Here is a 27,304-nt window from a genome sequence, read left to right as displayed (position 1 = left end):
CTCACTCCCCAGTGCTGGGATTAAAGACATAAACCACCATAGTCGGGCTGGAGGGATGGCTCAGCGGTTATAGCACCGACTGCCCTTCCAGAGGTCCTGAGTTCAAATCCCAGCAACCACATGGTGGCTCACAACCATCTGTAATGACATCTGATGCCTTCTTCTGGTGTGTCTGAAGACAGCCACAGGGTACTTGCATATAATAAATAAGTAAATCTTAAAACAAAAATAAAAAACCAAAAAAAAAAAAAAAACCATTGTCTTTTCAATTGCTGCTATCTAAAAAGAGTTAGGTAACACCAGGAGATGGAATGCTAGCATGGACTGAGTCCCTCCCCCACATCACACAGTTCACTTAAAATTTCTTCATGGCTCTGTCTTGCTTCCCTCCTCAGAGCTGGAATACCCACCACCACTTCTGTTGGGCCTTCTAAGCTTGTACCTATTCCTAACCGAGAGCACAGAGCCTTATGGCCTACTGTGAAGTTCCTCTGCCTTATGCTTTTGGCTTGCTGTGTTTCTACCTCTCCAAACCTGGAAAGTTCTCCTTGTATCTTTAACAGAGAAGAAACAGTTAAAACCAGGGAAAAGCATTTCAGATCATCTCTCCCATTCTCTCTCTCTCTCTCTCTTTCTCTCTCTCTCTCTCTCTCTCTCACACACACACACACACACACACACACACACTCACATACACACGAACACACACACTCACGTGCACACATACGTCACACATGTGCACACACTCACATACACATTCACACACACAGACACACACGGGTAATGGATATGTAGATCATTGTCTTTCTCTCACACACACAGAGACACACGAACACAGGTAATGGATACGTAGATCATTCTCTCTCTCTCTCTCTCTCTCTCTCTCTCACACACACACACACACACACACACAAACACAGACACACAGACACTGGTAAATGGATATGTAGAGCATTGTCTTACAAATGTCTTTTTCGGGGCAAGGAGGCAAGGTGAAAACTGCTGTAAAATTGCCTCGTGCTGTTGTACTCTACTGAAAAAAGCTGGCTCTGGAGTTAGAATTTGTCCCGCCTGCTCCAGATCCATCCGTTTGTTTAAAATCTCCCTCCAAAGTCTGTGTCCTGGTGAGGCAGGCTATGAGAGACCTCTGTAACCATCACCAGCCAGCGCTGCTGAGGGAAGTTGAATGGTCAGTTCAGCACTGCTAAGTAGCCAAGTGTTGTTGGAACTGTGGGAGTCTGACACTGAGTGCCTGAGCAGTTTATTTTAGACATATGTAAGCACAGCACACTTGGGAGAACACTTTCTTGGTGACAATTAAGTCAATCCCCTGTGCTCAATACATCACAAAATAAGCAAAGATCAGATGGGGATGGTGTGGAGACTGTAAAGGTCATGTGACACCTCCATAGAGATGCAATCTATAGGTTGACTGCATGCGACGCCTTTATGAAGACAGGCTCTATAGCTTGGCAAACTCATGACAAGGGTCTTGGGGGAGGACCTGGTGTGGACGTCTGGACATGGGGACTCTGTGTGGCCATACAGACAGCACAAAGGTCACCAGGCTATTAACCAAGTCACCTCCCAGCCTTCGGGGTAGGCAATAAGTCATGCATCTCTACCTTTGACGGAATTCCCGTGTGTCTAACCTTCCAGGATCCCCCTAGGCTCCTGTCTGTGAGCACAAGGACTTCCTTGCCTCCTACAGTGGGTCACCTGACTCTGTGCTAGGAAAAGGGGGAAGGAAAACAGAACAGCCCAGGAGAAGACACAAGGTGCTTATAATCAGTTAAAAGTAAATGATTCCCAGTAGGGATTAGGGCTGCTTATCTAATGGTCCTTTCCTTGATTTTAGCTCAGAATATTGTCCCCAATGACATCTAAAACTTTGGCTAAAGAGCATCTGTAAGACTTAGGAACTTAGGATTTGTAAACTCATTGGGTGTGGTTTAAAAGGGCTGCAGAGATTGCTCAGCAGTTAGGAGCACTGACCTTCCTGGGGTCCTGAGTTCAAGTCCTATCAACCATGTGGTGGCTCACAACCATTTGCAACCGGATCTGATGCTGTCTTTTGGTGTGTCTGAAGACAGAGACAGTGTAGTCATATACATAAAATAAATAAATCTTAAAAATACCTAACAGGAAGGGTTGACAGTAAAAAAAAATCTGTACATAGATAATATTATTTGTTACAAGATGCTTGTATGTAACTTGGATTTAAGTTTTGTTTATGGGAATTTCTTAAAAAGGAAAATGGAGGGCTGTATGCCTGGTGGCTCACAAGAGAGTAAGAGTCAATGACATCCCCAGCTCCGAAAAAAAAAAAGTCAATGACAGCCATGTGGCTTGCCGCCATCTTGGCTGGTGATCTTGCACCCATGTTAACAAAAACCTTATTGCCCTGTTTTCCAATACAAGATATGGTCATTTAAGGTAATAGTTCACGTTTTTAGAACTTAACCTATCAAACGGTTTCTAACCAAAAATTGTTCTTCCTGGGATACTGTTTTTGTCCATTACGTAGTAGCTGGTGTTGTTCATACGTAAACGCAGTCCACGGCATATGAGAGCGGGAAGTCCAGATGCTCTGTGTTCGGGCTCAGGCCCTGGACGCCACCTTTAACTGACTTCTTTTACAGGGCTTCCAGGTGGTTTTTATGCAGGAGTCTGATGTAAACAAATGACCACCTACCACGGCCTTTGTTGTGTTTTATAAAAAGATAAGGGGAGAGAAGGAATATGTTTTGTGGATGTGTGGTGAGGTATGGGGGAAGGGGGTGTATCCTCGGGCCCATGCCGAGGCATCTCTTCCCCCTGAAGGACCAGCCACACGATGGCGGTATAGGGAATAGAGTTTATTCAGGGCATGGGGAGGGGAGTTAAGAGGGTAGGAGAGAAAGAGAAAGGCAGAGAGAGTAGAGTAGAGGCCAGCCATGAGCACGTGGAGAGAGAGGGAGGGGGAAGGATGGGGGGGATGGGGGGAGAGGACAGAGGAGGGAGTGAGAAGGCAAGAGAGCAAGAGAGAGGAAGAGGGGGGTTGGGGATTTAGCTCAGTGGTAGAGCACTTGCCTAGCAAGCGCAAGGCCCTGGGTTTGGTCCCCAGCTCCAAAGAGAGAGGGAGAGAGAGAGAGAGAGAGAGAGAGAGAGAAGAGAGAGAGAGAGAGAGAGAGAGAAGAGAGAGAGAAGAGAGAGAGAGAGGAGAGAGAGAGGAGAGAGAGAAGAGAGAGAGAAGAGAGAGAGAGAGAGAGAGAAGAGAGAGAGAGAGAGAGAGAGAGAGAGAGAGAGAGAGAGAGAGAGAGAGAGAGAGAGAGAAGGCAGGTAGCCCCTTTTATAGTAAGCCAGGCACACCTGGCTGTTGCCACAATGCCGTGCAGTTGTTCCGTGCTGCGAGAGGACAAACCGGACTCAGAACGAATGTGGCTGGACTGAGGTCTCCTATGCACCGGCTAACCTCTGTCTCACCAGCTCAGACAATGTCCATCAGGACAGCCCGGACTCCTTGGCTGATGCAGTGCTCCAAGATTAAAGAGCTACATCTGACTGATGCCAGGGGTGAGATCTGAGCCCTCCTAAGGCAACGATGCTGCTTCCACACAAACACGTCCTAACCGGTTTGAAATGTAGCCTAAAAACCTAGGGCCCAGACAACAAATCCTTCTAAGTGCCTTTCCACTCTGGCTCCTCCCCTTGAGCCCTCTTCCCTCCTCCTCCCCACACCTGCGCTTTTATCCTGTCTTACTGGATTTCACCCTACACCCAACAAAATGTTCCACACAAGCTCTCCCCAATAGCTTCCTCTACCATAGCCCCATTTGTTCCTGATACCTGTGTGGTGGTGTGACTAAAAATGCCCCTGAGGCCCATAGGGAGTGTGACCATTAGGAGGTGGGACCTTGGTGGGTGGGTGTGGCCTTGCTGGGGTGGGTGTGGCCTTCCTGGAGTAGGTGTTAAGGGAGTTTGGCTTTTTAGATTTCAGAAGCTCAAGCCAGGCCCCCAAGTCACTCTCTCTTCCTGCTGCCTGCTGATCCCCATGCAGAACTCTCAGCCACCTCTCCAGCGCCATGTCTGCCTTCGTGTCACCATGCTTCCTGCCAGGATGATGGACTAAACTTCTGGAACTGAAACCCAGCCCCAGTGGAATGTTTTCCTTTATCAGAGTTGCTGTGGACATGGTGTCTCTTCCCAGCAATGAAACCGGAAGTTACTCTGCAGAAAGGTCGTTTAGGTGCTGTAGAGAAACTCCAGCAAGGAGGGACCTTTATCCCTCTCACCCTAAGTCAATACAACGCTTGTCATCAGTCCTGTTTTCTCCTGTTCCCTTTCTTTGATGTTCTGTAGCTCCCTGACGCTTCCACGGGATCATTTCACGCAGCAGTCCTCTCAGAACTAGTCACTGCCCCTTGAATCAGCTCTATGACCACTTCTTCCTACCCAGCCCACTCCGTTTCTCTCTCACCTCTGTCCCTTCCTTTCCCTTGACCTTCCCGGGAAAACTCACTCTGTAATCAAATCATCTTGTGGCCCTCTAAATATTATTTCCTACCTCTCTTCGTGAGTACAGACAAATGGCAAACACATGATCCGTCACAACTCATTGAGTGGAGACTCTCCCTTTGCTACATGATCAGAGGACCCCCCCCCCTTCCCTTCCCTTCAATGGTCTTCCAATGAAGACCCTCCTCTGTACAGAACAGCAATAATGCCCCAGCTGCTTTTTTTTTTTTTTTTTAATATTCCCTGAGTTGGGAATGATAGTTCCCAGCAGAAAGACATCTCCCAGCTTCCCTCTCAGACACAGAAGTCGCTTCTGCCCCGTAAGAGGAGGCAGCCTTTATTCCTCTGCCCCTTGATGTGAAAACACATGGCCCCATCTAAGCCTGCTACAACAATCTAATACCTTTAGAACATGCTGCTTGAGGGATATGGCTTTGTACCGAACTGAGACGGGGATTGTACCAGAGACCAGGGAGTGCTGGAGTGGTGTGCAGGGGCACTGGTCCCGGCCTAACTTATGCTGAAGAGAGTTGCCACAGGCTTAGTCCCACGGCACCGGGGTGAGTTTTGCCAGCTGGATTACTCTCAGCGTTTTCAAGTTTCAGGTTGACTTTTCGATGGAAATCATTTTACAGTTAAAGCTTCAAAGTTGGGGCTGGAGAAGTGGCTCAGAGGTTAAGAGCAGTGACTGCTCTTCCAGAGGTCCTGAGTTCGAGTCCCAGCAACCACATGGTGGCTCGAAACCATTTGTAACAGGATCGGTGCCCTCTTCTGGTGTCTGAGGACAGTGAGGTAAAATAAATAGGATCTGGAGAGATGTCATGAATTGAGGGTGTATACCTCTCTTCTGGAGGACCCACATTTGGTTACCAGCACCCGTGTCAGGTAATGAAGAGCCAAAGTTATGTTCTAAGTTTTAATCCCTGTGCCTAAGAGATGCATGAGACAGAAAATGCCTGCCTCTAAGCTGTAGGCCCTTGCCCAGGGTCAGCAATTTCCTGAGACGCTGGAGGCTGATGATCTCATAAGATAACAAGCCACAGGTTTTCACTTCCCTGCACCAGATGTGCTTGGTCACATGTAGGCCAGAGGCACCTAGGCAGAAAGTGGGTCAGGATGTCTGCTTGCCCCACAGCCCAGCCAGCATTAGACCAAGGCAGAAGTACATCATCTGGTGAGTTAGCCTTTATAAACAGCTGGCCAGTGTGGCTCCGTGGCCATTTCCTGAACTCCAGAATAGATGTGGCCAGTATTTAATTAAAGGTTGCTTCAAGTTTGGCTCTGAATTGTGATCGTGGTCTTATTCTTGCCTGGTGGGATTAAGAGTAGTCACAACTGCCTGTACCTCCAGCTCCAGGGGCATCTGATATCTCTAGCCTCAGTGAGATCTTGAACTCACGTGCACAAATACACACTTAAAAGGTAGGGAACAAATCTTTAAGAAAAGAAAAAGAGACTCTTCCCTCAATACTCAAACCCTCAGAGAAGTCCGAAGACTCTCTGGGAAAGACAAAAGCTATCTCTCATCATAAGGTCGCCTGGTACCATGCTGCAGCCGAGGGCACAGTCTGAGACTTTTCTTTGGCTGGGTGAAGGCAGAGCGTTTACGGGCGCTGCTGGCGCTTGCAATGCTGTTCCGACTGGTTTTCACTGATCTCCGTAGACTCCAGCTGAGCCCGATCCCCTGTCTCCGTCTGCAGCCGCATGCATTTTTACACACCTGCATTTCCAATTAAGTCTACAATCTTTTTAGTGTATCATGGGGTGGGGGACAGACTTGACCAGTGCCAACTTGGTTGGGGCTATTCAAGGCGGGAACAATGTGTAACACCAACAAAAGGTTACAGGGGAAGGAACCGTAATTGATTCTGAAGAGCGTGAACATCTGCAAAGAATGTATCCTAAAGAAACCATCTCCAAGGGCCCGCTCCTGAGAACTGTCTAGTTCCCCATGGCAGACAGCCCTGTCTGCCCCTCCTCCATGCTCACTCTCTAAGCACACTGGGACTGCAGGAGACATGGACCCCAGGCAGGAGACTTCTGAAAACTGCTCACTGGTGTTAAGCTGCAATTACGAGAAGTCTACACTGTGTCATGAACCGTGGGTATGAGCCGTGGTCGCACCATTTCCTGTTCCTCTCAGGTCCCTCTACTCTGTCACAGGAGGGCTGCAGGCATACACAAGGCCTTTTACTGATGCTGCCCAGGGAGGCACAGTAACACACCACTTTTTCTTTTAGAGGTCACGTGGGTCTCTGAAGCGCTCCCCACCTTTTCTTTTTCTGGTGTTGAAGTTGAACATAGGGACTCACACATGCTGGGGAAGTGTTCTACCTCTGGGCTACACTCCTGGTCGAAGAGTCTCCATTTTTCCATAGAAGACTCTAGCCAAGCGTGGGTGGTGCATGTCTCTACCTCCGACACTCGGGGAGCCAGGCAGCCTCTCAAAGCCAGGGCCACATAGCAAGTTCCAGACGAGCTAGAGAAACATGGTGGAATCTTGAAACCCTCGAGAGCAACAGGCAGACAGACAGATGGACAGACGGATGGACGGATAGATGGAGGAGGGAAGAAAAATATTCTAACGCAAACGGTTTAAGAACATCAACATTTATTTAACATGATAAAAAAGAAATGAGCTATGAACATTTGCATCAGACTATAGTCCGCAGCCTTATTACATGTGCTCACTGTGTGACGTCCGCACAATGAACATATTACATCTGTACACAGACCAAGCACGGGCTCTAGAAGCCCGCTTATTGCTGGACACGTCTAGCCCCGTGACGTAATGTCCAGTACTTCAAAATACCCACACTTGGAATTGTTTGGCTCTCCACGGAAAAGCTGAGCAGCAGCACTTGTGGAGCAGACGGAGCGCGGCAGAACTGCTGACGGTGCAGTCTCACTGAGGAGGCCCGAGCCGAGAACAGGACAGACTTCACTTAGCAGTGATAAAATGGCACATTTTAAATATATTTATATAAAATTTTTACAAATCAAGTGTCAAACGAAGCACTGCAGAAGCCAAAAAGGGAAGAAAAAAAAAACAAAGCAAATAAGCCTCACAGGAAAGGGTAGGCTCACTGAGAAGCAAAAGAAAGCCAAGTTCACTGAGACTTAAGCATCCAAATGTGGGGACTGCAACCAAGCAAGCTCTGCATGGAGCGGCGCGGGGGAGAAAGCAGCTGACTGAGGCTCTGAACTGAAGCAGCCTGTGGAGGACGGTGACCTTGACACTAAGGAGGGAGTGCACATACGGGCCATTAAAGCTATTTTGGAATAAACATTTTCCAAAGGTGATAAAATGATGCTCTGTGGTCAGAAGCATCTGAACTATGAATTTCATAGATTTAAGGTATACTGTACATCTTCTTACACCACTGAGGGTCCGTCCACGGCTTCAGCTCTGTGTGCTCTCCACAGACGGCAATGCGGCTGCAAAACACGAGACGGGAGATTACTTTTGACATCTGCAAAGCTAATGACTGCTACATCCCAAAGTAACTAAGGCAGAGGTGACAAACGTGGCCTGGAAAGCCAGAACACATGGGCGGGCACTTTCTCCATTTCCTTAGTGAGGGGACAACGGCAGATGCAGAGTACGACCAATCGCACAGCATTTCAGAAACATCTCTACCTGCTGCAGATCAGTGAAGCAGGCCAGCTCGGCCGGCCTCTCCGACTCACAGCAACTTCTTGAGCTGCATCCACAGCAGCACTTGTCAGGATCCCTACATCCTGCCCACACCACAGGTTCAGCCAAACAGAGAACCGTGACATGCACATTGGCAAGACCTAAGTAGCTAAGCTGTGTGTAGTGGTCAACAGCGGGATGAGAAGTATCAGTGATGTCTATGCCTGGCTGTAATGCCCACTGCCACTGGAGTGGGGATAAAAGGTAAACACAGCCCAGTGACAAATGATCAGACCGGTGCATCTAAGGTCCTGCTGTCCTTTGTTACAGAAACAGTTACTGTAGCATAAATCATGGCCTGTCCAAAAATTCGTGAGAACCCCTTTTTGTTTTGACATGGAACCTCATGAGGCTCAGGCTGGCCTGGAATTTTTAATTCTCCTGCCTCCTCCTTCCAAGTGCTGGGATCACTGGTGGACACCATCAGGGCTGATTCTCTGAGGTGCAGGGAACTGAACCCAGAACTTATGTGGATTAGTTATGTGCTCTCTCCGGTGAGCTGCAGGCCCAGCTCCTGTAGACAGCTTTTGTTTTGAGACAGGCTCTCACCGTGCAGCTCTGGCCCCTGGAGCTCACTGTGTAAACACCAGGCTGTCCTCAAACTCACAGAATCCACTGGTGTCTGCCTCTCAGGAGCTGGGATTAAAGGCCACGTTACCTGGCCCTCCCTGTGAAAGTTCTGTCTATTTGTTCACTAACAGAAGAAGAGGGCACCATTAGGCCACAGGCATAGAGTGTGTACGTTTTCTGTCTAGTGTTATTCTGTCACTAGAGTCACTCTTACACAACCAAAAAGGTCCGTGAGTGAAAAGGCAAGCCACAGACACACCTGTAACAGGAAGTCATTCCTGACTCTAGTGAAGCACCTCAACCCAGGACGGAAACTAAACCACAACCCACAGGAGCTTCAAGTCAAAGCGGAGAGCTACCACAAAAGCGAGCATGAAGACAGACCCTGGGCAAGAGGCCCCACTGGAGGGTGGCCAGGTACATCTGAAGACGTCCTGACAGTTTGTGCTACTACTTATGACTGTTCCAGAACTTATGGTAACTCAAAACTTCCCAGCATTTTTAAGAGGTGGTAGATGCTGAGAAAACATGTAGAAAAGGTGTACAAATTCTCACTTCAGTTTTTCAGGGAAACTACTTGTAAGCAAAAATTTATGGGTAAAGTAGGTACTGTGCACACAGTCTACAGTGTTTAGAGTAGGAGTGTGGTGTGTGTGTGTGTGTGTGTGTGTGTGTGTGTGTGTGTGCTCAGTGAGATAGTTTAGCAGTGCCTATGACCACAGCTCTGTCTATTCTGGCTCCAGACACCGTTTTGGGACACCAGGCTTCGCCCCAGACTGTATCATAAACATTGCTTCATCTAAGGCAACACCTGCTTCCTGAGCCCTGAGTGTGAGCAAGATGTCTCCATGGCACAGCTGCAGTGCTGTGGGGGGCTGGCACAGGCCGCTCGTGCAGATTCTGCTGCATTTATGGACAATGGTGTGAGAGCCTGAGAGACAACACAGCCACAGACCCACTCCCTGCAAGGGCACTGTGAGAAACCTGGACTCTGGCCTGCACTTCATAGACATGGCCTGGTGCTCTGGTGGCATGAAATCCAGGGTTAATTCTCTACTGCTGTTCCAACAAGTGGATACAATCCAAGAAACACACTCCTAACACGAAGCACCCAAGAGAAGAGAAGAGAAGACATACTTCTGAGACTACACACACATGAAATGTGATCCTTCTGTGAGCTGGGGCGGAGTGGGCGGGTCTGCTGCCGTGGAGGAGTCAGGAGACGGAGACAGACTTTTCACTAAAACACACCAAGAAAACAGAAGATAAGCATATACACGCACACAAACACACATACCTACACATATGCAAATGTTGTATAGAGCGAAGACAGTTGATATTTCTTGTGTGTCTGTGTGTGCTAAGCGTATGCATGTTTGCAGAAGTCAGAAGACAGCTTAAAGACCCAACGGATGCTGGGAGTGGTGGTGCAGGCCTAACCCCAGCACTTGGGAGGCAAAGGCAGGCCTCTTGAGTCTGAAGCCAACCTGGTCTACAAAGTGAGCTCTAGGACCACCAGGGCCACACAGAGAAACCTTGTCTTGGTAAATCAAAAAAGAAAAAGGAAGAAGGAAAAGGGAAAAGAAAGAACAGTTAGACGAGGCTTCCGCCCATCCAGATGCAGCATCGGACTGTTCTTGCTTTGAAGTCAATTCCCAGCTATGTCAGAAAGTGCTGCTGTATCTTTTCTAGCTCACACCAAGGAGCTGTCAGTGTTGCAGGCACTCTGCTCCCGAGCGGCTCTAATGCTCCAGCACGGGAATCCCTATGCTCACTGTCTGTCTGTCTCACAGGGACCGCGACTGACACAGACACTTTCCTAAGGGGGTCCTCAGTAAGCGAGTTCACCGTTGCTACTCTTTGGTATCAGGCTGGTGTGACAGCGAGTTTAGAGGACTGAAATGTGTTTTGCTTATAGAGTACAGGAGGCAGGGGCGGGAGTGAAGAACGGTATCTGAAGGCCAAGGCTCCACCCCCACTCACACTGCACCACCCGAGAGAGACGGTGACAGACCAGCACAACCACCTGCTCTCTAACGTGCTGTGGACGTCACTGGGATTACCCCACACTGAGATCTCAGTGTGTACCAAGGTACCGACCAGAGCAAACAGTGCCACAGCTCCCAAAGTATCAGGTATGGTTTCTAAGGATCCTGCCTATAAGATTTCCATGTACGAAGAAATGATTTTAAAAAGATTTTGTTTTAAATTACATAGCAAGGCATGGTGTCACACACCTTTAATCCCAGCACTCTCAAGGCAGAGGCAGGAGAGTTTGAGGCCAGCCTGGTCTACAAAGCAAGTGACAGGACAGCTAGGGCTGTTACACCAAGAAACCCCGTCTCAAAAACAACAGTAAACGCACATGTGTGCAGACGTGTGAGGCCGTGGTTTCCAGGACAGCCAAAGCTGTTACACGGACAATGCCTCGCCTCTCTCAGCAACAACAACAAATGTAGTCTGTGTGGAGGTGGGCACAAGTCATCTCAGGCGCTCAAGGCACCGCATGAGGAAATACACTGTAAAAGCGGTATGGGACTTACACACTGAGCCATCTCTCTAGCCCTAACAGTTTCTGAGAGAAGGTTATGCTATGTTAGCAGAGGTTGGGTTTGAACTGCCACAGCCTCCTTGAATACAGGAACTGCAAGAGAGCCACCATGCCTGGCTCTTCAAGAGAAACAGTTCATGTGTCCTGACTGAAAACCCATTCTCTGAGCCTCAGGCCACGGTGTCCGAGAAGGGGTGGCTGCTTCCTCCATAGTTCAGGACCCCGAGGCTCAGGCACAAAGGCAAAGAGGTTACACATGGAAGTGAGTCCTTGGTTGACGTCCTTGGAGTAGAGTCCAGGGCCCCCTTAGCACCCACTGAGGGAAGTATTGAGCTTGGAGCGTGCACGCACCTGTGGTTTGATTCTCCCTAGGAGTCTCAGGAGCTGGCTCACAGGAAGCCAGAGCTTCCTCCTCTTCATGAAGACTCTCTGCTTCCTCAGGGGGGCCTTCTGCCTGATGGTTTGCCATGGCAGCCTCTTCCTGAAGGCTGATGGGAATAGACCGGCATGTTAGAACTTGCAGGACACCATCTAGTTCTGTCCTTCTGATACGGGGTCTAGCTAGCTACACGGCCTCAGCTGATGACTCAGCTTTCCAAATAAGGCCACGGCTGTGCACCATCACACTTGGCCTCCTTCTAACTTCCAATGGAAATTTACTACACAGAAGCTGGGTGTGTGGTCCACTCCTGCAATCCCAGTACAGAAGCCTGAGGTAGGATGATCACAAGTTCAAGGTCATCCTGAGTGCTCAGCCAGCCTGGTCTACACGGGATCCCCCTGTCTCCCCACCCCCCCAGTACAGAAAAGATGCTACCATCTCTATTTAATAACTGTTAGTGTTTTTCTGATAAATAATGTTATTTTCGTTTGTATAAAATGCTGAACAGAAAGACTGGAGCTGTCTGAAAGCTGCCTGCTCACCACCAGCCCTCCTCCTCTGACACTTGTGTTTCAGCCAAACCTCACCCTGACTCCATAAACCAACATCTTTTCAAAATTTATTTTAATTCTGTGTATACGGGTGTTTTGTCTGCTTGTATGCCTGCATACCATATGCACGCACAGTTCTCAGAGGCCAGAAGAGGGCATTGGATGCTCAGACAGTGGAGTTAGAGACAGTGGTGAGCTGCCCCGTGCATTTTGAGAACCCAACCCGAGTCAAGCAGCCTGGTGACCTTAACTGCTGAGCTATCTCTCCAGCCCCAGCCAGGGTTTCGTCTTGGGTTTGGTTAGACTGGCTGGTACAAGAGCTCCTGCCTCTGCACAGCTTCCCACAGTGTCAGGCATAAGTGTACTCTGCTTGTCTGTGCACACGAGGGATCTGAACTCACGCCCTCATGTTTCTACAACAAGCACTCAAGTCATTCTCTAGGCCCTTAAAGTCCAGCTCGGATGCAAACCCTTGCTTTGTTTGTTTGCTTCTCTCAGACGAGGCCTCTGTGTGGCCCGGGCTGTCCTGGAGCTTGCTCTACAGTCCATCTGGCTTCAAACTCAGATCTGCCTGCCTCTGCCTCCTGAGCCCTACCACACCCAGCTTAGCTCACTAAGTTAGAGAACCACACGGCCGGACTGGAGGGCCCAGCAGTTTGGAGCACTGGTTGCTCCTGGAGGGAAATGGGTTCTGTCCATACGGCAGCTCACAATTGTGTGTTAAATCTAGTTCTGGCTTTGGCAGGCACTGCACATACATGGTGTACATACATACATGCAGGCACACTACACATACAGAACCAGGTAACACATCCCAGAGCCTCGGATTTCTGTGGCGTCGATCCTTCTTACCTGCACACGGCACCTTCAGGCACCTGCTCTTCCTGCCTCTCCTTAGCCATCACTTCCTCAGAAGTCAGTCCATTTAAAGGTTCAGGCGTGTAAAGCATTTCATAAAAAATACTTTCAGTTCTCTTTAGCTGCAAAATAAGAAAAAGTGCTTTTCAACATGTTCTTAGTATATTTACTATTAGTAAACCAGAGATGATCACATTAATTTAATATTATGACCCCAGATACTTGTAGATAAATGTAGATTTAAGAATATTAAAAATTGGGCTGGAGAGATGGCTCAGAGGTTAAGAGCACCGACTGCTCTTCCAGAGGTCCTGAGTTCAAATCCCAGCAACCACATGGTGGCTCACAACCATCTGTAATGGGGTCTGATGCCCTCTTCTGGTGTCTGAAGACAGCGACAGTGTACTTACATACATAAAATAAATAAATAAATCTTCTAAAAAAAAAGAATATTAAAAATTAACATTATTTACTACTATACAAGAGATAATACATATTACATACATAGGCACTGGGTGATATTTTTAGGTGGTGAACACATCTATCAAATTAGAGAGAGTGTCCCTTAGACTCACTGACTGAAAGCACATCTTAATTCCCTCAGTCTCCTCTTCTCAGCCCCGACCACCCTCCACATCCGCACTCATACCTTTCGGCCGACATCTGCACTTTGGGGTTCAGCTTCTTCTGGGTGAGCAGTTTCTGCTGCTGAAGTGTCATAGTCTGGCTTTCCATCATTTTCTCTGTGGACGGCGTCTAGCTCCTTAGTGTTATCATCCCTCCTTACAGTCTGCTCAAGACACAGAGAATTTTTATTAAAAGTATTTATACTTCTGCACTGTTCTGAGTCAGGCTCTCACCCAGCACTGGCCCTGAACTCACAATGTTGCTCAGGCTGGCCATGAACTTGTTGTGGGTCTCTTTCCTGGGCGTCATGAGATGGCAGAATTATAGGTGGGCCATATATGTTGCGTGGCCCAGCCTGGTATGGAGCTTGTTGCAGTCCCTGTCACAGCTCTTGAATGCAGCGGTCATAGGTCTGTGCTACTGTGGCCTTCCGGGACTTTGGTTTGGTTATGTGTAAGTGTGGATGTCTGTGGCTATGGGTCCTGTGGGGCCTGAGGAGTCAGATCTCCAGAGCTGGAGTTACGGGTGGATGTGAACTGCTTGATGTGGGTGCTGGGAACTGAACCTGCGTCCTTAGGCGAGCAGACTGACTCTTAACCTCTGAGCCATTTCTACAGAACTCCCCTTTCTGTTTTGTTTTAGATAGTGTCTCATTAGGCAGCCCAGGCTCCTGGATGCTGGGATTGCAGGCTTGAGCCACCACCCAGCTTTCCTTTTGCTTCATAAAGCATCCTCACACTGGCACTGGGCACGAGTGTACACATTTTCACAGATCACAGGCATTAATGTGGAAAACTTACAGGGAAGATTTCTATTAAAAAGAAAATCAATGAAGGGAATAAATCCTTTTCTCCCTCCCTCTCTTTTAAAATCACCCATCTGTAATTTGTAAATTAGTTCAACAGTCAGAGTCTAGTGCCCACAAGCAAGGTCTGCTTTTCCTGGATGGAAGAAAAGGTGGACTCTATGTACACACTTCCCACAGAACACCCATAGAGCACGCTTCCCACAGAACACCATACTGTATACTTCCCACAGAACACCCATAGAGCATGCTTCCCAAGTTAATGTCAGTGGCCACAGCCTAATGTAGCTGACATAGCCTAGAGCTTCTGGAGATGTTTAAACTGGGGGGACTGCCTCTATCAGACTGTGTGGGACCATGAAAGACACCCTGGTTCCTAGTTGAGGAGGTTTGAACCCCAGTGACCCTAAGGGATGGTAGGCATTTCACCTGACTCCCAGGAAACCAGGCCATCACTAGCCGACAGCCCTCCATAGATTTGTGGCCATCAATCATATGAGGTCAATGCCCAAGCCCCTCTACAGGTAGAGGACATGACCAGGTCATGTAGGCTCAGGACAAATTTCTATTATAATGAGATACCTAAAGGCCTGGAGGCTTAGCCAATGAGTTTCCCTTCCCAGACACTCCTCCCTGCAAAAGCTATTTAATCTCAGGCCCACCCTGGGAAGTGGGGAACGGTTTTGCTCATCCACTTTCTGCCATGACAATTCCTTGAAACCATGGACTGTCTCTTTTATTGGGATCCACCATGAGGAGCCACAGAGAAGGCGTTCGCCTACAGAGCTGCTGTCTAATCTTCTGAAGAGAGCCCCGCTGAGCTCCCAGTGGCTACTGCCACCACCAAGCCTGTAGCCTACCACAGCCAAGCCAAGGACTATTTCCTCGGGACCAGCCTGAGCTCCCCCTCTTTCCCCTTCGGCCTCAGGCTAGATCCAGCCTGTGGGCCCCCACTCCTTTCTTGGCTCCTCCACAGCACTCCAGTGGTGCCTAGATGTTCAAGAGTCAGACCCGGACAGCCCCTGCCTCCCTGCAGGTCCAGGGAACCTTGAGCCAGCTCCGGCTGTGTCCTGCACGCACACTGTGCTTCTTCCCCACCCCAGAGCAGTGTCTCATGGCTTCCCAAAGCCCAACACCCACCCAGCAGCAGTGTGGGGAAAATGCGGTGCATCGCTTACCTAAGCCCCAGCCCTATGGAGGGGTGGACACGGAACCACAGTAACCAAGCAAGCCTGCCTTTGATCATTTTCTTACTTGAGAACTGACAGAGAACTTAGCCCACTGTGGGTAGTGCCATCTCTAGGCAGCAGGTCCCCTTGCCGTCCCTTGTTGACGGACCTGGTGTGATGGTAAACAAGGCCAGGGCCTGTCCTGCATGACAGTTTATATTTGTGCCAACTTTTACATGTTTATCTGTATAAAGACGTTACGTTGTATCATGAGCTTTACAGTTGAGGGGATTAAGCCACAGGTGGTACAAGGGTATCCAACAGTTATTTTGGCTCTCCTCTCTCGAGCAGAGTTATTTTCATTTTAATAAGCCACCATAGCTGACTGTTATAATAACCAAGTCATATAAGCAGCTATCTCTATGGTAGATCTATGAAAACCTATCAAACACCTAAGTCTGTCATGTAACTCAGCTGAAGCAGTCTCGATGGTGCCTCCTTGTGGCCCAGGCCCTCCCTCTGCAGGCTGACAGAGGACTGCCTGGTGACAGGTCAGTCCAAGGCTGCATGGACAGTTAGTGAGACTCTGTCTCAAACTTTTTCTTGGGCTGGGCATAGTGGCGCATACTTTTAATCCCAGCATCTGGGAGGGCAGAAGCAGAAGGATCTCTGTGAGTTTGAGGCCAGCCTGGTCTACAAATTGAGTCCAGAGAAACCTGGTCTTGAAAAGTCTAAAGAAAAAAGACAGACAGAGGGGATGCTGTCTCTTTGAAGTGGAGACAAGAGACCAGGAGCTCAAAGTCACTTTCAGCTATGTGTGCAGAGACCTTTGTTATCCCTTCCACCCTGACTAAAATACAGTAAAACCTAAAGAGGCTGGGTATGGTGTCTTATGCCTGCAACCCCAATACCGGGAGTAGAGGAAGGAGAATTGCCAGGCCAGCCTTGGCTACATAAGGTTCCAGCCTGGTCTTGTTATAAACACCAAGGATGGAAAAGAAACGAGTCAGAGATGGCTCAGTGGTAAGGGCACTGCTCACTGCCAGGCCCGACAACCTGAGTTCAATCCGTGGATAGCTGGAGGGAAAGAACCAGTTCCTACAGGTTGTCCTCTCCATGAGGGTGTTCTGGAGAGCAAACCCACACACATGTACAAAATAAAGAAACAGAAGGCCAGTCCTACCTACAGTCTTATCCTGGTCTGTGACGCATGTCATGTCTAACCTCGGTTGCATGGGACCACAGCACGAGAAGGCCACACAAGGCCTGCTTGCGCTACAGTACGAGCTCACGGAGGCCCCTAATGCCTCAGTGAGGTTGCAGTAAGGGCTGGGATATACTTCTGAGATAGAGAATTAATTAGCCTGTGACAATCCCCCGGCTAGTGGCCCTTCTGTCACTATTAGCTGGCTGCCTCTTTGTAGCATATTAAATAAGTCAGTTTTCTTAACAAACAAGGAGAAAAGATGTATCTACAGTAGTCAAAAGCAATTAAACCACAATTAAGTCAGTGTACCTGAGGAACTCTGGAAGGACTGTCCCTCACGCTTGAAGGACTTTGTGAGGGAGATGGGTCGGATGCACTGAGGACGTTCAGCCCCTTCTTCTTCTCCCTCAGGCAGGCCTGCTGGTGCCTCCTGATTCTCTCCAGCTGCTCTTCCACAGTCATCCGAGGCCGAGTACTTTCCGCCAGACAGAGCTGTTCCACGGCACTTCTCGGTCTTTCCTTAAAATGAAGAACAGGTCTGTGAGCACCGGGCACACAGCCCCTCAGTTGATAAAGGACTTGCATACATGCACTAGGCCCTGATTTGGATACCGGGCACCAAATAAACCCGAAGCAGGAAGATCAAGGACATCTTCAGCTATACAGAGTTTAAAGCAAGACTGGAGGGAATGAGATATTGTCTCAAAAACAAACAGATAAAAACTTCTAAAAATATCATATATAAAAAAATGTTAAGGTAAATTTACAAATTTGTGTCTTCAATACCAGTAAGGGAACAGCAGAAGCATTAGCCTGTGGCAGAGTGCTGGCCTCCTGGGCTCCAGCCTCAACCTGACAAAACCAACTCGGCCAGCCACAGGGTGTGATGACTGAGAATGAAACAGCCAAAGGGAGCTTCTCAGAGAAGCCTATGCACGCATTATCTGAGTTCTTCTTTTCTTTTTCTTTTTTTTTTTTCCGGAGCTGGGGACCGAACCCAGGGCCTTGTGCTTGCTAGGCAAGTGTTCTACCACTGAGCTAAATCCCCAACCCCATCTGAGTTCTTCTTCCTCTCGATCCACAGACTCCAAATCCGCACTACGTAACACCGTTAACCCGCTGACACTGGGTGCTGTTGGCAATATTTTTGGGGTATTGGGAACATAGCCAGGCAGTTCTTGGTGAGTTCAAGGTCAGCCTGGTCCACAGACTTCCAAGACAGCCAAGGCTACATAGGAAAAACTGTTTCGAAAACCAAACCAAACCAAAATAAAACTATCCTATTAAACACCAATGCTGCTTAAAAAGACAGTGCTGGACTGGAGAGCTGGCTCAGTTAGTAAAGTCCATGCATGAGAACCTGAGTATGGGTCCTCAGCACCACGAGAAAGTCAGGTACAGCAGCTCCTATCTAAATTCCTGTCCTTGGGTGAGGGAAGGTAGAGGGCAGACTTCTGGAGTTCACTGAGATACCCTGTAGGGTCTCTTTCCGCCTCTCCCCCGCTCCCCAAACACACGGTTGTCTGTTGTAGTAATGCCTTCAAGAGCAGAAGCAGGAATGCTGTAAGTTTGAGGTTAGTTTGAGGTTAGCCTGGGCTACATATTGATGCCTGTCTCACTAAACATAAATGAATAAATGGTATGGTTTCTCTGAATAAAGTTACCCCCTGTCTCTGAAACAGAAAACAGCACAAACCTCAGATTAGGAGAAATGGGGGAGGGAAGAAATGGGGCACAATACTTACACAATGGACATTTCTTCCATTTTAGAGGAATGTAATATTTTTCGTCACACATTACTATGAAGTGACTAGTCAAGAAAATACCCTATAATGTTTTGTGATTAACAATAAAAGTACAGAAATATTATTTCCTATAAAGATAGTTTTAGTTTTCATAGTTGTAAACTGTCACAAATAGGTAATTTTCATAGTTTTTCTATGTGTCTGTTTCATTTTATATAAACTGAAGGGCTTAGAAATATTAGTCACACTAGGAAAGAAAAATTTTAACACACTTTATATGACAGATTTTAAAGTTAAACACATTTTACAATCTGTGGGACAGAATTCAGATTTCTCCATTTCCTTGGCCTGAGTTGGCAGTAGTAGGGTACAGTGGTGTCTATAACACTTGGGAGGCTGAGGTAGGATCTACAGAAATGGATTTGTCTTAAGGAGAAAAACAGCTCTTCTCTCTTAATAACACTACTTTAGAACTATGACCACTACATTACACTACACTACAGTGATACACAGCTATTAGTTTTATCTTACAATTATTTTTATTTTGGGGGGTAAATTTTGAGACAGGGTCTTTAGTAGTCCAAGCTAGCCTCAAAGGCATTGTACACTGCAGTTTCCTCAGAAGTTAGGATCACAAACATGTGACACCATACCCTGGGCTATCTTAACTGTCTTTCCTGTTAGAAAGACATGGTGTCAGGCTGGAGAGATGGCTCAGTGGTTAGAGCACTGAGTGCTCTTTCAGAGGTCCTGAGTTCAAATCCCAGCAACCACATGGTGGCTCACAACCATCTGTAATGGGATCTGATGCCCTCTTCTGGTGTGTCTGAAGATAGCTATAGTGTACTTATATATAGTAAATAAGAAAATCTTAAAAAAAAAAAAAAAAGCACTGACTGCTCTTCCAGAGGTCCTGAGTTCAATTCCCAGCAAACACATGGTGGCTCACAACCATCTGTATTGGGATCCAATGCCCTCTTCTGGTGTGTCTGAAGACAGCTACAGTGTACTCATATAATAAATACACAAGTAAGTAAATTATTAAAAAACTAAAAAGACATGATGTTACTGTGTAGCCTGACTGTAGACTAAGGCTTAGGTTGGGGTTGACCAAAAGATACTGTGATTGGCTGTCCTGTGAGATAAAAGCAGAAAGATGACGATGTTCCTACTCCAACTGTACAAACAGCAAGCTCTCAGCAGCAGTGAGGAGGCTATACCGTTCTTAGCTCCACCATCTTCTTCGTCTTCCTCAAGGTCACATAGGAAGCTATCGTTGAGGACTCAGGTGTAGGTGACTTCGTTCTCAGAGGAACTCCAACTGGAAAGTGGGAACCTGAAAGTTAAAGCAGTGTTAAGTCCCACAAAGCACTTGTGATCTGATGTGGTGCCCTTGTGAACACTTGTGACAGGGTGTGGCACCTTGCTGAGCACTTGTGACACGGCGTGGTGCCCTACCGAGCATTACACTAGAGGCCTTGGCTGATTATGATTTCTAGTGAGTTGGGATTGGACCTAAGCCATGAACAGTGCTTTCCTGCAACCTGACATACAGGCTCCCAGGCACAGCAATGTGGTGGGATTGGAGAGGAGGCTTGGCAGTGTCTCCTGATGTAAGAGGCTTGGGGTCCCACTGTCAGTACCCATGTTAGGGAGCTCACAACCATCGGAACCTCTAGCTCTAAGAGGTCCCACTCCCTCTCCTGACCTCTGAGAGTACCCACACAAGGCATAGACTTAAAAAAAAAACACGCATAAAATCTCAAAAGGAATCGTTCATTATATTTTTAACTATGTATGTGTATGTAGGTTCTGGGTATTAAACCTAGGTCCTCTGGAAGAAAAGCAAGTGCTCCTAATCACTGGGCCATTACACCATTCCTTACGGTAACTCTATTGCCCACACTGTTCTGCCTCTTTTAATTTTAATTTTTTTAGAAACATATTTTTTAGCTGGGAAGTTGGGGTGCATGCCTTTAATCCCAAAACTTGGAGGCAGAGGCAGGTAGAACTCTTGAGTTCAAGGCCAGCGTATTCTTCAGAGCAAGTTCCAGAACAGCCAAGGCTGTGCACAGAGAAGCCCTGTCTCAGAAAACAAAACAAAACACATATATTTTTGATGTGTGTGTGTGTGTGTGTGTGTGTGTGTGTGTGGGTGTGGGTGTGTGTGTGCGCGCGCGCGCACCTGGTGCCATCAGAAGTTAGAAGAGATTTTGAATCTCCTGAAACTAGAGTTATAGATTGTTGAGACTGGAACCCAGGTCGTCCACAAGTTCTTTTAACCACTGAGCCAACTCTGCCCTCTTTTATTTATTTTGAGACAAAATCTTACTACACAGCCCTAGTAGGTCACAAACTCACAGCAATTCTCCTGTAGGTTGGTGTCAACATGGTTCAAAGTGTTTCTCTCTCTCCCTCTCCCTCTTGTGTGAGACAAAGTCTCATTATATAACTCTGGCTGCCTTGGAGTTCTGGAGTTTACCATGGAGATCAGGCTGGCCATGATGTCACAGAAGCTCACTGACTTCTGCCTCCTAAGTGCTAGGATAAACATATGCATCACCACATACAGCTCACAACATGTAGCTGGGAAACAAAAAGATCTCAAAGATTTCAAATAAGAGATTATAGATTTATGTACATACTGGTTGAAAGTATATACTAAAATATCTGAAAACAAAGACAGAAAACAGGTAAGATACTATAAATGCTGACCTCTAACAACCGGAGCTTCTGCCTCAGAAGCTGGCTCTGATTTTTCTTCTCCATTAGATTCATCAACTTCTGCCACTGTGGTCAACTCTGGCTCGCTCTTGTAGAGTCTATAATCTGGACCCTTGAATGGAAGACACACGATTGCAACAACAAATGCTGCCGTCACTGTACCCTGTCCCTCAGCTGGGCCCGAGGCTCAGCACTAGAAGCCTTGTCTGGCACCAGAAAGGTCCTTGGCTCAACTGAAAATAAGTCTGCCTTTAAAGGTGCAAACCGAAAGCCCCAGCTGGCTCCCTCTCACATGACGCACTCACACCACGTGGTACTGAGTACGAAGAATAATTCCAAGGTTGTTTCTTCTTTAGGAAGAGTTTTAATTAGTAAAACTTACTATTTTAAAATGAACAATATTCCTAGGTCAAAGTATGCTTTCCTGTGTGTAGGTATCCAAGGGCCTTGTATGCACTCTAAAACTTTATTTAATTTATGAATATTAGTGTTTGGCTTGCTCCCCACAGGTGTGCCTGGTGCCCGCAGAGGCTATACAAGGATGTCGGATTCCTGTCATAACAGTTGTACATTGCGAAGAACAATAAACTGAATCTGGGGTCCTGAGCCACCTCTCTAGATCCTCGTATAGCCCAGGCTTGCCTTGACCTCTTGACCCTTTTGACCTCCGGGGGCTATTCTCCCCCTCACCCTGCTTGAGGCAACTCAGTCTCGGTTGGTCAGGAATCATGGCTCTACCAAATCTGCTTCTCTGCTGGGATAACAGATGGGGCCACCATACCTGGCCCAAAGTCACATTTTTATCATGGTTAAATGAAGGTCTAAGAATAGTCACAGAACCCAATAACCTTCGTCTAGACATAAGTCTGAGTGAGCCAGGCTCATCCCAAACTACACTGCTGTCAGAGAATACAACATCCTCGCCATTAGCCAAGACCCATTCTCGTTCTCTCTTGGAAACAGGGACTTGCTTTATAGCTCAGGCTGGCCTTGACCTCACGACACACCTGCCCAACCCCAGGTCCCAAATCCTTCTTGCTTATGGTAACTGTCTTCTTTCCCATTGAAGCCTCATTTCCAGTCACAGGAAGCCCTAAACTGCCTGGTGCCCATCCATTTTGCTAATTCCCTATTTTCTGATCTAAACACTCTGTCTAACACGATGAAATGGCAAATTTAAAATATGGCTTGATCAAAATGTGCAAAGTAACCACTTTATGAAAAATGAAATATTAAAATTATGAGAACATTAAAAAATGAGAATGATAAAATGTAAATTGGAAAAACAAAGGGTAATGTTATATGCAAACAAAAAAAGCACTAGCTAAAAAATGGAGTTATAGCAAAAATAAGCTAGAGTATGAAATAAGTTAACTTAAAAAGTGAACAGATGTACATGATCATTGTGTGGCACGGCAGCCACTTACACAGTGAGATCCATTTCTTGGATATCCTTGAACTTGGTGACTCTTCTTTTCTTCAGGCAGATGCACGGGGCCCCTGCTATAACAGAGCAAGGAGCTGCTATCACTGGGCAGAGGGGGGATTATGGGAGGCTGCTCTGTAAAGTCATAAGACCGAGGAAGTGGAGGCCGAGGTGGGACTACTTCCTCTTCCTAAAGATTGTAGAAGTCACCTTATTTAGATGAGCAGATTGGATTAAGCATTTCTAAACTGTTTTCATTGCTACATTAACTTAGTTACTTTAGTATGATTAAAGGGACACTGCCAAGCCAAGAGTCTTATGTTGAAAAACCAAAACGATTTAGCATGATCGCCAATAATGGGTTTCAAAGGCCGTGTGCGCTTCCCCCTACACGTATGGGGCAGCTTTCCCTGCTCAGACAAGGTACTATGTGAACATACTGTACTGCACTGCACAACCAGAGGAAAAGAGCTGGCTAAATAAAAAAACAAAAAAAAACAAAAACCATATTATATATTTTTGACGCCTTTGAGAAGAAAAAGAAAATAATTTCCTTTTTGGCTTTTAAACAAAATTCAAGGGCACAGATTTTCTTCAGTTAGGTTGACAGTGTCTCTTTGTTATAATTTCTCTACGGCATGCATGACCAAGCTAACTTCATCTAGCAACCGTCCCTACAAACTTTATTAAACACAAGACGCCATGATTAATATTTAAATTACAAGGAAAAAGTACAATAATGTTAAAGTTTTAACAGACAAAAAGTAGTCACTAATTTGACTTTAAGGAAGAAAAATCATGTTAGAAGTCATTAAGACACCAAATTACTAAATCATCAACATTTTAAGATTAAAATAACCTAAATATATTTATATATTTAGAAAACACCCTTGTTTCTCCTGACACAGTCTTGCTATGCAGCCCAGGCAGACTTAACCTCCTCCTGCCTCAGCTTCCCAAGCTCTGGGGTTGGGGGGGGGGGCTCCACCCCAGGCAGGCTCAAACTACTGCTTTCAGGACTGGAGAAGGTGTAACTACTTTTAACCTCAGTACTAATACTTCAAGTGAGCTAGAAAACCAAGCTGACTTACCTCGCTTTTGTACTTAACTGCTGGGAAAGGCTTTGGTCCTGCCAGACCTATGGGAAATGAGAAAACATGGCTACTGATGTTAAGAACACTTTCTTTTCTTCTTCAAGACTGAGTTTCTCTGTGTAACTGCCCTCCCTGGCTGTCCTGGAACTTGCTCTAGACTAGGCTGGCCTGGAACTCACAGAGATTGTCCTGCCTCTGACTCCTGAGTGCTTGGATTAAAGGTGTGTGCCCCCACTGACCAGCAAGAACAACTTTCTAAACTCACAGAATGAATGATTTCAGTTAGCTTACTTTATTTAAAAAGTTTTAAATTACACGTATTTATTTTGTGGGCATGTGTATGCACATGTACCAAGGTGCACATGTGGAAGGCAGAGGACGACTTCCGGAAGCGGGTTCTATGCTTCCACCTTGAGGCTCAGGGATGCACTGAGCTGCCTCATTGGGTCGCCCTGGCTCTGCTTATTTTGACTGAAGCCTTCAGTGTACTCCTGTATTTGCTCAGCTGCTCTTTTTAGGATTATGGTGTGGAGTTTGCTCTTGCCTGACACTAACTGAGGCTGCTCTTGGTACAAGGCCATCCCCTGGCCTCAGCCTCCCTTGTGCTAGGACTATGGTGTTAGCTACCACACCTAGTGAAGCCGCCTTCTTCTTCTTCTTCTTCTTCTTCTTCTTCTTCTTCTTCTTCTTCTTCTTCTTCTTCTTCTTCTTCTTCTTCTTCTTCTTCTTCTTCTTCTTCTTCTTCTTCTTCTTCTTCTTCTTCTTCTTTCTTCTTCTTTCTTCTTCTTTCTTCTTCTTTCTTCTTCTTTCTTTTTTTGAGACGAGGTCTCTGTGTAGTCCTAGCTGCCTGGAACTTGCTCTGTACACCAGCTGGCCTCGAATTCAGGGATCTGCCTGTCTCTGCCTCCAGAGTGCTGGGATTAAAGGTGTGCACCACCACCACCATCTGGCCTAAATATTAGATTTAAAAAATGGTACTTGGGGCTGGAAAGATGGCTCTCGGGTTAAGAGCGCCAGCTGGGTACTCTAGCTGGAGGCTCACAACTGCCTTTAACAGCTCCAGGGGATCTGTTGCCCTCTTCTGGCCTCCACATGCGCAAGTTACACAGATGACCATGGAGGCAGAACAGCAATACACATAAAGTAAGTTTAAAAAAATGTCTTCAACACAAGAGACAAAAGGATATGGAACAGGTTTCCTCAGGCATTACTGGTGTACACAGTCGTCTTTTAGGAGACCAATCTGGCTGTAGTCTTTAGAATGGAGCACTTACTAACTCTTTATATTGTGGGCCTATGGAATGAGAGGCCTGTTACAGAGGGACTCAGACAGAAACAAACATAACTCCAGACACAGCACATGTTCACCAATGTGGAAAAGGAAAGTCTCAGGCAACTACTATTACATCTGGGACTGGAAAAGTCAACACGATCAGTCACCATGTTAACGGTAGCAGAAACTGCATTCATTGGTCAGAAACAAGAAAAGAGAAGTTGATGTTGACATATGTTGATACATTGTGTACATGTATGAAACTTCCAAAATATAAGTAAAAGATATTCCTAAAAGGGTGTGGGGGGGAAGCAGGCTGGTGAGATGGCTTAGAGGTTAGGAGTGCTCACTGGCTGCTCTTCCAGAGGGCCTGAGTTCAATTGCTAACAACCACATGGTGGCTCACAGCCATCTGTAAGGGATCTGATGCCCCCTTCTGGCCTGCAGATGTACAGGAGCAGAGCACTCTGACATTAAGTAAGTAAAATTCAAAGAAGTGTGTATAGGGGGACATGGAGGGTGAGGAAAAGAGGTGCAGGATCACTTCAGTTTTCCCCACACTGAGGAGATTCAGAAGGGAAGAGTCGCTGAAGCTAACGTACCTTCAGTAATCACATACACAGTTCAGATTTTGTGTGGCTGTGGCTGCCAGAATCACTGCTTTTAGTTTATTAACGTATGCACCCATTCAATGGCACAGTGACTGTTTTCTGAAGATAAATTCTATTCAGATGACAAATTTAATGATGTCTTTCCATCTAGACACAGCCATGCAAAGCTGACCCACCTGTTTCTGAAGAGCCTCTTTGCTGTTTGTGTTTGCTCAACCCCTCCATGACATCTTGAATTCTCCAAAGTTCTTTTTGAATCTGTGCCCGTTGAATTCCTGCCGACTCACTCTATCAGTAAAGATGGACAGATCACTGTGGTGCTTGAGTGAGAATTGTTTTCCATGGACTCATGCATTTGAACCCTGGGTTTCAGCTGGGGGCCTTGATGAAGGGAGTACACAATGACTAGGTGGGAGCTTTGATGGTTTACAGCTGGGCGCCTGCTCTCCCTCTTTCCCTCCGGAGTGTGGGCCAGCCTCCAGACATTCCTGCCATGCCTTTCTTGCCACAATGGGTCTGAGAGCCAGAAGAAACCCTTTCTCCACTAAGTTGCTTTTTGTTAGGGTTTTCTATGACAGCAACAGGGAAATAATTCAATGGCAAGTTATGAAAAAGTCAGCCTTATAAGTTCTACTAGTTATATAATAGAAAGTTAGAGCCACAGAGGCTCAAGTCCCTGGAATATTTAGGATTATGCATATGAGGCCACGATGTTGCAAAGGTGAGAGGGAAAGCAGAAGAGAAACCACTGGATCTCTCTGATATAAATGTGCTATTGCACACACCTGCCGTGTGCTTCGCCACTCTAGGAAGGGACGGGAGAGAAACCCTAATATTCCTAAGTAAAAACAAGCCCCCGAGAAGAGCTGAAAAGCCACAGAAGGTTCTTGATGGGCTCCCTCTTCCACAGATCCATGTTTCTGGTTTCACATACACAGTCAACACATACACAGATGGGCTGCAGGTTGGCGGCAGGCAGTGCGTTTGTCCAACATGCACAAGGCTCTCAGCACAACAGCAGCACTGGATTTAGGGAGCAGCAGCTACTGTGTCATCGTTGGCCACTTAAAGTGGCTGGCTGTTGTTGTTGCAGGTGTGGACTTGGGCAGTCCAGAGAGACTGGTGAGACTTATTTCTAAATGCCCAGGACCACCTCCTCTCAATCTTTGTGTACAGGGCACCCTATCATTTGGAGTTTCGTGATTCACTGAAAGGCATGGGATATGTCCTGAGGGTAAGGGTTCCTGCATTACTTCCTAAAGTCTAAAACATAAACAAAACACTAACAACCAAAGAAACACTTGACTGACAGGAGGAAGTAGGTATGTTTCCAATACAAACATATAATCATTACTCTATTCTGGTACATTCGTTTTCTTATTTAAATATTATGTAACATGCCTTTAGGTTAAAATCATACAGTTTCAAGACTCTGTTAGATCTTTATGAGCCTTTACAGAGAAATACATTTTTCTTGGGGCTGGAATGATAGCTTAGCTGCTCTTCCAGAGAGCACA

At 46.8% G+C, this 27,304-nt stretch overlaps 1 protein-coding gene and 1 long non-coding RNA gene across 50 annotated transcripts in view; one reads left to right on the top strand and one right to left on the bottom strand.

Annotated features, from left to right (window-relative positions):
* Positions 1-7,091: 7,091 nt before the first annotated feature.
* The window catches only part of Plekha5 (pleckstrin homology domain containing A5), a 169,662-nt gene continuing 149,449 nt past the window's right edge, over positions 7,092-27,304 (bottom strand). For 22 of the 48 annotated variants that reach the window (XM_008763357.3, XM_017592452.3, XM_017592453.3 and 19 more), the window contains 11 exons: positions 25,964-26,075; positions 23,901-23,947; positions 22,811-22,999; positions 21,375-21,495; positions 19,880-19,995; positions 17,224-17,433; positions 13,756-13,896; positions 13,101-13,228; positions 11,667-11,803; positions 9,902-10,004; positions 7,755-7,935 (listed from right to left, as the gene is read on the bottom strand). In XM_008763357.3, coding sequence (XP_008761579.1) covers positions 9,910-10,004; positions 11,667-11,803; positions 13,101-13,228; positions 13,756-13,896; positions 17,224-17,433; positions 19,880-19,995; positions 21,375-21,495; positions 22,811-22,999; positions 23,901-23,947; positions 25,964-26,075 — 1,296 coding nt within the window. In that variant the 3' untranslated portion in view covers positions 7,755-7,935; positions 9,902-9,909. Of the gene's footprint in view, positions 7,936-9,901; positions 10,005-11,666; positions 11,804-13,100; positions 13,229-13,755; positions 13,897-17,223; positions 17,434-19,879; positions 19,996-21,374; positions 21,496-22,810; positions 23,000-23,900; positions 23,948-25,963; positions 26,076-27,304 lie in introns of those variants that run through there. The other 26 variants (XM_017592455.3, XM_039107036.2, XM_063285544.1 and 23 more) reach the window with 10 other exon arrangements.
* LOC120102424 (uncharacterized) lies at positions 21,027-26,104 on the top strand. Of its 2 annotated transcripts, none has more exons than XR_005504038.2 (3): positions 21,027-21,352; positions 21,432-21,640; positions 25,939-26,104. It is a non-coding gene; the product is annotated as an uncharacterized LOC120102424 (long non-coding RNA). The 2 variants fall into 2 exon arrangements; XR_005504036.2 differs by having other exon boundaries at positions 21,030-21,352; positions 21,432-21,723.

This window comes from Rattus norvegicus, chromosome 4 (assembly GCF_036323735.1).
Source record: "Rattus norvegicus strain BN/NHsdMcwi chromosome 4, GRCr8, whole genome shotgun sequence".
Classification (NCBI taxonomy): domain Eukaryota; kingdom Metazoa; phylum Chordata; class Mammalia; order Rodentia; family Muridae; genus Rattus; species Rattus norvegicus.
This window is presented reverse-complemented; position numbering and strand designations above follow the sequence as displayed.